The following is a 10,379-nucleotide window of genomic DNA, read 5'->3' on the forward strand; positions in this document are numbered from 1 at the left end:
CGGCAGGAGCCGGGCCATCTGGATCTGTGTAAGCGCCCTGGGGAACTCTCCCCGTCACACGGCGCTCAGCGTATAGTCGTGAGGAGACTCGGGACCGCGTTCATTTCTCTTTTGCTGAACGAGGATTTTCCCAAAGACCACTTTCAAAAATTAGTTTGCATGGTGGGTTTCCAAGCCTCTCAGTGAGTGCCCGGAGCAGAGTACAGGACCTACTTACAGTTCTGTGTAGTGAAATAAAACTTTTCAGCCCAGTTATTTTCCCCGAGCGCTCCGCAGCCCTTCCTCCGCTGCCTTCCTGCCGCCTGTTTCCGCGCCTTCCCAACGATCCCGCGGCTCCGGTGTCCTGCCCACGCCTCGTCCTGCTTGTGCCTTGTCCTCTAGCTCCTTGCTGTTCTTATTACTTACCAACCTATAGTTTCTTTATCTCGTTGAATGCGTTCACCGGGCTTATTTTAAGATCTGGTGCAGATTTCTGCTTCCTGGCCAAAGGACCCCGTGGACCTTCTCCGGCCGTGCCTGCGCGCCCAGGGCTGTTCCTGTGAGCTGCTGGTGCCTGCTGGCGGCCCTCGGAACCTGTGTGCAAAGAGGCATGATCACATAGGGCCATTAGCACCGTCACCATCGCAGGTGCTTATTGCGTTTGTGCTGAAAGCCTCCAAATTCCACCTCTCTGCTTATTTTGAAATAGATACAAATTAACTATATTTACCCTACTGTGCAGTGGAACACTAGAACTTATGCCCCATGTCTCCCACACAGCTATCATCTTGTACCCAGTCTCTAGCCCCCTCCCCCCCTCCCTTCCACGCCCTGCGGTAGCCACTGTTCCACTCCTACTTCTCTGAGAGCCATTTATTTTGCTTCTGCGAGTCAGGGCTATGGTACGGCGTTTGTGTGCTTGTGCCTGGCTTATTCACTCGGCCGTGTTCATCCCTGCTGTTGCAGGGGACAGAACTCCCTTCTCTTCTGGCTGAAGGGAATCCACTTGTAGATAAAGAACAGATTTCTGCCCACCGGTGGACATTAGGTCATCTCTGTATCTTGACTGTGCATGAAGCCACAGTGGGCATGGGGACAAGGATGTCATGCTCACTGACTTCCTCTTCTGTAGGCATATGCACAGCTGTGGAATTGCTGGATCTTGAATGGTCTAATTCAGATTTAAAGCTTTCCCCACTTGCTCCCTTCCCCAGAGTTGTCTTGCCGCCTCAGGCAAACTTGCAGCACCTTGGTTTTAAAAATTGCTTCTTTCTGGGGCTGCTCCTTCCGTGGGGACTTCCAAGCTCCCGAGTGTGTTGAAGCAGGAGGGAAGGCTGTGCCCTTCTTCTCAGAGCCCCAGCCCCGCTGTGCCCTGGCCGTGTGTGTCACCCCTCCAGCTGGCTTTGGACCCACGCAGCTGCCAGCCCCCACTGTGGTAATACTGGGGGAGGGCAGAGGCTACTGGAGAGAGGAAGGGCGCACAGAACCAGAAATCCCCCCAGGCCTGCCCATGGAGCTTGCCCATTCTAGGCCCTCTGCTCTGTGTGTCCAGCTGGGCTTAGGGAGAAGCTTCTGGGGCCTGCTCCCTCTCTCATCCTCCTGGCTATATTGTTCCTGGGTGCTGCTCCTTTCTGTCTGCTGGGGTGGCACAGTGGAGAGCACATCTTCTGGGCACTTGTTCTGTCCTCCCCTGGCAGGGGCCTTCCCTACCCTGGCAGGGGCCTTCCCTGGTGTCCATGTCTCCAGCACCACAAAGCCGAGCCTCTGAGCCCCCCCCCCACCCCAGACAGTGAGCTGATCCTTCCGAGAGCTGTAGGAAAGTCCTCACTCGGCCTGCGGGAGGCGGGCACTACAGCCTTGACTTACTGGAACCTGCTCCACTGAAATTGTATCAGACATCTTTTCAGGAAAGAAAAATAAAAGTGTGCCTGTTGAATCTTAGTGTAGTCTTACCTGGTATAATCTTAAGAATCAAGCCTTATAAGAAGGCAATAAAATAGATATTACAGAGTTTCTGAATTAGCTTTATGGCTCAGCAGAATCCTTCCTGAAGTCATGATGCACTCAAATGGAAGTGTGAAGCATGCACAGTCTAAATCCAGGGCCAGTGAATGATGGCTGTGACTCATCTCCAGCCACTGTGTACTTTTTAAATAAAGATTTATTAGAACACCTCGTGCCCATCCATGCGTGTATGGTACGTGGCTGCATTAGTGCTAGGGCTGAGTAGCTGAGACTGAGACTGTATGGCCTGTGCACGACCAAAGCCAGCTATGTGTCTTTTTAATAATGACTTGCCAACCTGCTTAAGATGTACCTAGGATTTATTTTAATCAGGCCTGCTGAGACAAGAGACAGGAATAACTTGCTGCAAAGGGAGCATTTCTATTCACAGTCCCCTTGTGGCAGGACGCACAACACATCCATGGAAGGCACAGGGCAGGCGGGAGGCAGAGGGACGAGGACAGCCGCAGACCGTAAGGGCCTTTGTTGTGGTTTCCGTGCAAGAGGCAGGAAGGCAGGCTGAGCTGGCCGAGGACCAGCTGTGATGGATCGTTTCGGTGCTCTGGGGGCCTGGGCCTGTCTCTAGTTTCCAGGACCTGGCCCTGGGGTGCTAAGGACAAGGAATACTTTGGGTCTTCAGAGCTGCCTAGGGAGAAGGTCATGTGGACCCCGGGTGAGCTGATTTGCACTGAAAGGCGCAGGCCTGCAGCAGGCCTTCTCTGTCCCTACAGTGTGGCCAGCCCTGGAGTGGCAGCTTGTCCCCAGAGGCCTAAGCATCGAGCAGGCAGAGAACAAGAAAGTGCAATCCACGCAGCTGCCCTGCCTGAATCACAGCTGGAGCAGAGCTGTTTCTCTGTTTCGCTGGGACACAACTTTGAATATGGCAAGCGCTGTAAAATGTTTCCTTCTTGATACTTTCTATAGCAGAGTAGCTGAGCTCATGTTTAAAGACTCAAGACTGGGATCTAGCTTAGTGGTAGAGTACTTTCCTACCTTTTGCAAAGCCTGGGGTTTGGATACCAACACAGCAAAAATCTACATTTGTGTGCATGTGTGAGAAAGAAAAGCTGAGATAGGGAGAGAGAGAGACAGAGAGATTCTCTCTGTACAGCCCTGGAGATGGCGGGGAAGACCGTGGTGCTGAGGTACCAGGACTATGCTCACTGTATGTTCTTCTTCAACCCAGTGTATTTTTAGGTCGGAAACACTTTTCTCGTCAGACTCAGCTCAGGTGTTTCCTGTTCAGATCTGCTGAGTAGCATCACCTTTTACTACAAGTCACAACACCAAATCTAAGCACAGGAGCAGGGCTGGCCCAGCTCCACGGCGTGGAGAGCCTCCTTCCCGGGGTCCGGGCACAGACTGGGGCCCATGTGGTCCCACGGTTCTCTATCATGAGGGCCATCACCAGTCCCTCCCCTCCCAGACTCCAAGTGGGTGACTTGTGGGTGGACGTGTGACCTTAGCGTGGCATGGAAGAGGCAGCGCAGCGTGGGGTCTCCCTGCTTCCACTTAGGAGGCTGGGGCCATGCCCAGAACCGATGGTGTCGCCTCCAGGGAACCTGGGAGCAAGCCCCGTGCGTCCCGCCGCTCTTCTTCCCAGTGACCTGCGTGATCTGACTTTTCTTGTTGCTTTACTCAAACTACAAAACAACTTAATCCTGCAGTGTCAGAATGAAATCATGGGCGAATCAAAACCCTCCATTCTTCAGTCTATTCTGCATCCACGACTTTCTATTTATTTGAATGGGGAAATACTGAACACTTTGGAGAACTGCCTTTGGATTTTAAGCTAACATGCCTCATGTACATTTAGCTATGTATACTTTGTGCAGCGCACCTGCATCTATATGGGTGTGTATGTACGAGCATATGTACACATGCATGTGCAGTGTGTGGCTTGGATGTGTCATGTGTACATATGTGTGTGCACGCCTATGTGTATGTGTTGGTGTGTGTATGTGTGTGCTTGTGTGTATGTGTGTGCTTGTGTGTGTCTGTGTCCCTGTGTGTGTGCATGTGCACGTGCACTCCTGTGTGTGTGCTGCACTCAGAGCTCCACTTACACAACTCAATCCCGGTGCCTGTGTTGCCTTCTTCCCTCCAGAAAAGCGGCTTTCCCGGGGGATTTCACACGCCAGCTCAGCCATCGTCTCCCTGGCCCGGTCCCACGTGGCAAGCGAGTGCAGCAGTGAGCAGTTCCCCCTGGAGATGCCCATCTACACGTTCCAGTTGCCCGACCTGAGCGTGTACAGCGAGGACTTCAGGAGCTTCATCGAGCGGGACTTGATTGAGCAGGCGACCATGGTGGCTCTGGAGCAGGCAGGTGAGTGCCGTCGGCTGCAGGTCGCAGCCACCCGCTCTGAATGACCAGGAGAGAACAGTGTGCTGGGGCTTGGGACGCTTCCCACAGGATTCTGTGTCTCTACTGAGCCTGTTCTGAAGACTCTCTACTTCCCACAAGGGCCTGCAGGGTGGAGCCAACTATGACGACCGACCAGTCTCCTCTCACTCCTTTGAGAGCTGCGGACACTGACATTGCTTGAGCTGCCTCCCTTGCCCCTAATCCCAGCGCCCTTCTTCCAAGGGAAGGCTGGGCTTCTTTACCTTGTTTCCTCTCTTCTCCCCATCTAATTCATGCGTGGGTGGTAAGCAAACGATAGGAACCATCACAGGAAAGAATGATAGGAGACACGCTGTCCTACCTCTGGACACAGGCAGGTCCCGCAACCTCCCCGAGCCTCAGCCTCTCATCTGCAGTGATGACTGTTGACCGGGGGAAGCTGGGCACTGAGTGACAGAGGCCTTGGGCAGCCGTAAGTCTCCTCCCGCCCAGCTATTCTGACATCCAAACTGACGGAACCCAGAAGCTGACCTTCTATGAGATAGCTCAGCAGACTAAGCACCTGCTTTGGCAAGCACAGGCACCAGGGTTCGATTCCTGGTCCCAAATGCTGCTCTGGTCCCACCCCCAGGTATGCTGAGCCAGCAACCGAGTCTGGGAGTGGTAGCGCATGCCTATAATCCCAGTGTTGGGAAGGCTGAAAACAGGAGGGTCACTAGGAGTCCAAGTTGCCTAGTGAGACCCTGTGCCAAATGCATAAATGAAAAAGGAGAAGAAGCTTACCCTACAAGAGCAGTGGTAGCTCATACCTGTAGTCCCAGCAGCACTTGGAAGGCTGAGGCAGGAGGATCACCAGGAGTTTGAGGTTAGATTGGGCTCCTTAGTAAGTTCAAGGCCAGCATAAACTGCATAGTGAGACCCTGTCTCAAAAAAAGAAAAAGAAAAAGAAAAAGAAAGAAAGAAAGAGAAAAAGAAGTAGAGGAGGAACAGGAAACTAACCTTCGTCTCCTTAGTGTTTCCTCAGGTAGCGCAGTGAGACCCTCCTCTCTACAGCTCCTGTAAGGGAAAAAAATCAGTAAAAGCAATTGTCTGTGACAGATACAGTTTATTCCAGACACAAAGCAACTGATAGCTCACTCCTAATCACTCATATTGTAGATGTTCCAAATCAGATGTTCAGGGTCTTCTCATAAAGGACTCTCTGTCCTTCCCGAGCAGCACACTGCGCAGCGGGGCCCCCACCCACTAGCCTGCCCTCACAGTGGGCCTTGGGTGTGACCCTAGCCTGGCCCTGGTCTGCGGGGGCGAGGAAGCAGGACCGCTGGTCTGGACTCGGTCTTTGGCAGCCCTTGCTCTCTCCTGGGACATGGAGTCCCACTGCCATTGCGGAACCAGAAGGGAAGCTAGGGGGCGTGCAGCAGAGAGAGCATCCTCTTGGGAGCTGCCACTGGCCGTGCGCCATTGGGACGCTGTCCAGGACTCGGTGCACACGGCCAGCTACCTCAGAGTATTTCGGAGGCGGACAGAAGGGAAGGAGTATGGGTTGGACACTGGTGGGTGGGCCAGTGAGGACCTGGGAGAGCAGAAAAGGTGACCCACAAAGCCTAATGAGATGAGAGGATTCTGAACAGGGCTTGTTTGCCAAAGAATAGGTGGGTGGAGTTTAAAACACTAATGAGGGCCAGCCAGATAGCTCAGCGGAGTAAAGCGCCTGCTTAGGCAGAGTACAGGGATGGGGCTCAATCCCTGGCACCAAAAGCCGTGCTGGCCCTGCCCCCAGGACGTGCTGAGCCTGCGATTGAGACTGGGCATGGTGGCATAAACCTGTAATCCAAGGACTGAGGAGGCTGAAAACAGGAGAATCGCTATGAGTCTGATCTTTGTAGTGAGACTCTGTACTAAATACATTTAAAAAAAACAAAAACAACTAATGAAGGACAATGTACCAGGAAATAGCCCTGGCGTTGCTCGCTTGTGCCTGGCAAAGGGGCAGGGGTGAGAGTAGCTGTGTGGAGAAAGCCAGAGCTTCGGAAGGGAGAAAGTCCCGGAGAAGCAAAGGCTGCAGCCCGCCTCCTCTGCCAGGCAGGCCCTGACCATGCCTCCTACTGGCAGAAGGGTAGGGAGCTCGTTGATGGCCCCGTGCTGCTCGGCCCTGGGCACAGGGCGCCATGCGGAAAGGCGGACTCCAGATCTTAAGGGCAAATTGGAAACACGCAGATGGGAGCGATGTGTGAGGCCCTGAGCAGGTGGGGCTTCTGGGAGACCCGGTTCCCGCCGCTGTGGCTCGGATGCTGCCGGCGCTCCCGCACCCACCTGCTCGCAGAGCCAAGCAGGAGCTACATTTGACAGAAGAGCTGCTGGCAGTTCAGGGGGCTTGTTGGTGGACCTGGGTGTGTCCCTAGCCTGGCCCTAGATTGTGGTCAGTCTCAGTCTCAGGACACAGCAAGCCTCCCAGTGACCTGGGTGACTTCAGAACAAGGTCCGCACCCCCAGTCGCTTCTTTGGCGCGTGCCTGGTGACTCTGAACACACGGTTGCCTCCGCTGCTGTGCAGCCCAGGACAGCGGCCCACAGACTGGCACCGGAGCCCTGCTGTCTCCTCCCAGCGCCATTCACGGAGCCACGAACACGAACCAGCCCCCTCCCACACCCCTCGGTAGTCATGGAAACCACATGCTGTGGAGGAGGAGGCTGTCTTAACCAGGTTCCCTGTGGCTCATTCAGAGGAGGTGCTTGAAATCCAAGGCTCCCGCTCCCTGAAAGGGTTAGTGTGGTTAGCAAGCAGGCCGGCCTGGTGAGCCGTTCTCCATGGAGTCCGCAGCGCAGGCCAGGCGAAGTTTGGCACCTACAGCCGTGGGCAGCACAGGCAGCGCGCAGCGCCTGATTGTTCCTCTGAGCTCCAGGGCCGTGTGTGGGGTCTCCTCCTCCCCTTCAGCCCTGCTGGGTCTAGCAGAAGCCCTCACTTCCTTTGAATATGTTTCAGTTTTTCCATATACAGTCATCTGCCCATCCCGTTTCACTTTCTGAGGTTTAAGTCAACTGTGGTCTGAAAATACTAAACAGAAAATGCCCGAAATAAACAATTCATACATTTAAGCTTCATTTATTGCACCACATAAAACATCATCATAAATATGCACATGTGGGGATAGCTACCTGCAGGGTTCAGTGCCGGCCGTGAGTTCTGGCCTCCACTGGGGTCTGGGGACACATACCCCACAGGCAAGGGGGACAACAGCTGCATCACATGTGCATGTCTGTCACTTCCACTTTCCTGCTTGACTAGCATTTTTTTTCTTTTAAAGTTTTATTTCTTTTTTATTAATTTTATTGAGAAACAAATAGTAATGAGACAGTTACAATAATTAACACATCGCATGTGTCTTCGTCATAGTTATTCATAGTACAAGATGCAGACATGATATCCTGTCCAAACACTGTTAGTACAATTGACTAGCATTTTTAAAGGGTACGAATTAACTTCAGATACCCCGTCTGACACCTCTTAAAAACTGAAACTTACTGAGTGTTAAATTTGCAAACAGCACTTTGCTTATTTCATGTACGGAGCAAATGGAGAGAAACAGCAGCAGAGATCAGTGTAGACACAAGCCCGGCCCATGCAGCAGTGAAGGCCGTGGTCTGCAATAGCAGAGGCCGTGGGGAGGCCACCCGCTTTCGGCAGAATGCCTACCGCAGTGAGAGGTTGCAGGTCAGCATTCTAGCTCCGGAGGATGCAAACCTTTCTCAGGCCTCCATCCACCTGTCTCCCTGAGCTTTTCTTTCCCTCTGTTCTTAAGCAAGGGCTTAGATTAAGCCATCACTTGGGGCTTTCTGTGTGCAGATTCCAGCAGGAAACCCTCACCCCCTACTCCAGGTGGGTGAGGACTCTGACCCCTGGGAACTGGCTGGGCTTCGGGGGACTTGACCATCACTATTTGTGGGGAAAACTGTGCTGTGTCATAACACAGTGACATGAGAAAGTCACTGGTATAGCCGGGTGGAACTCATGCATCCTTCTTTCTAATAATTAAGAACTCAGAAGATTTATGAATAAGCCACTGATATGCAGAGTCATCCATTGTATGTTGAGTAGCAAGAAAACATCTTTAAGGTCAGTAAATTAGCCCAGTTATGGTCAGTAGAAAATAGCATCCTTCTCATGGGGCCTAGGGATGCAGGACTTTTTCTTCCCTTGGCTACAGAGCAAGAGGATAAGGGGACAGCAGCTGTGTCACATATAAATAGGCCACAGAGCTCCTGTGGTCCAGAAAATTGGCAACAAACAGCCTCCACACGTTGCCCGGGGTTGAGTTGTGCAGCCCAGCACGTGGTTTTACTGCTCACGGGCCAGCTTGGTATGAGTATTCAGGTACCTGGCCAGCTTTGGACACATGGGCAGGCCCAGTGTTTGTGAGGCCCCCATGTTGACTGGAGTACAGGCTTTGAATTTCAATAAATCCCACAAAGTGGGGGGACCTGGCTTCCCCCAACCTCACTACCCTGAAGGACTCCTACCTGGCAGTCTCAGGGACAACAGAAGGTTCTGGAAAGTAACACTTACTGGCCTCAGAGCAAAGAAAGATGATTCTCATTCATCGATGACTCGCATGCCATAGAGAACCCAAGAACTTGTCTGCTTTTCATCAGGTGACCTTGCCACACTGCCAGTGGGAAGACCCTGTAGGTGTGGGAAGCGCCATCAAAGGCTCTTCTGGACGTGGACTCAGGAGCTAGAGGACAGAGGCAGAGTAGCGTGACACAGCAATGACTTAGACACGGGAGGTTGGAACGTACATGCTGAGTCATGTGGGGACACCTTTGAATTGTGGCACTGAGTCTTGCTTCCACGGGTGGATAATTGGACTAGAAGGGATCCACCAAAGAAGCCGTAAGATGCGGAGGAGTAATTCTGGAGTCAGCCTGACCCTGGCGCACATCCCAGGCTGGCTGGGGCAGTTTAGCCAAGTTGTATGGTCTGCCTGAGACTGTCTTGCTTCTGAAAGTGAAAGGCGCGTGGCAGCTGCCGAGCCGAGCGGCTCCTCGCTGGACACCTGTGCTGCGCTCCTGTGACTCCCTGTGCAGGTCGAGGGCTTCTGCGGAGCCAGACAGAGCGAAGCCGCTGCTCTGGAGGAGCCTGAATCCCAGTGAGGAAGAAGGGCCATAAAGGAATAGACCATAAATACAAAGTGAAGCAGCAGTGGCTGCTTGGAGTCACTGAGGAGCAAGATGCAGGGCCACCAGGCGAGGAGAGGGAACCAGCAAGCCAGAGCAGGAGGGGGAGCAGGAGATGTGCAGGCTCATGACAGGGGTAGCATCACAGGCTGGCCACAGCTGATGCAGGCCCAGCAAAGGCTGGAGGAGTTGGAAGGGGAGGCCAGGAGAGGGAGCCAGGGCCTAGGGCACCCTCGTAGTGCTTTAGATTTAGCTGTCGCAGCCCCCACAGGGTTCAGAGCAGGAGAGTGACAGACTTCGCTTCATGTCCAGCTGCTTTGCCAAGAATGGACGGTGGGGCTGCAAGAGAGGCAGCAGGAGGAAAGGGAGGAAGCAGCTGCCCTACCCCAGGATCGCGGGCCGGGACTGTGGAGTAGCAAGGGAAAGGGAGAGAAGAGGTAGATGTTGAGGCAGGACACGCTTTGCAGGACACCCACTCCCTCACCCCAGGCCTCGCTGAGATTAGATGGGGTTGTGGCAGGCGGAAGAGTTAAGCAGAACCCCAAGAATGTTGCTCGTACCATGTGGGTAGACACTGGTGCCTGCTGATGTGGACCAGTGGAGAATGGAGAATCCAGTACTGCAGGCAGTGCCTGAGGCTCAGGCGAGACTGGTACAGGCGTTCTGCAGCTGAACGTGTGAGTCTAGAGGTAGGGAGAGGGTGCGGCTAAGGGCATAAGCGTGGGAGTCTGTAGTGTACGGTGAAGTCCCAGGGTGGAGTGGCTGCTCAGAAGACCCTCCCACCTCACCCGACACAGCTCTGTGCAGGGATGGGCATTAGATGCATAGATGCATTAGCTTGGAGGAGGGGAGGGGGAGGAGAGGGGAGGGGGAGGGGG

At 53.6% G+C, this 10,379-nt stretch overlaps 1 protein-coding gene across 1 annotated transcript in view; it reads left to right on the forward strand.

Annotated features, from left to right (window-relative positions):
- The window catches only part of Otud7a (OTU deubiquitinase 7A), a 153,104-nt gene that overhangs the window by 82,647 nt on the left and 60,078 nt on the right, over nucleotides 1–10,379 (forward strand). Inside the window, exon 5 of the mRNA XM_004623441.2 lies at nucleotides 4,091–4,309. Coding sequence (XP_004623498.1) covers nucleotides 4,091–4,309 — 219 coding nt within the window. The remainder of the gene's footprint in view (nucleotides 1–4,090; nucleotides 4,310–10,379) is intronic.

The sequence above is a fragment of the Octodon degus genome, unplaced genomic scaffold, assembly GCF_000260255.1.
Source record: "Octodon degus isolate 3935 unplaced genomic scaffold, OctDeg1.0 scaffold00002, whole genome shotgun sequence".
NCBI lineage: Eukaryota > Metazoa > Chordata > Mammalia > Rodentia > Octodontidae > Octodon > Octodon degus.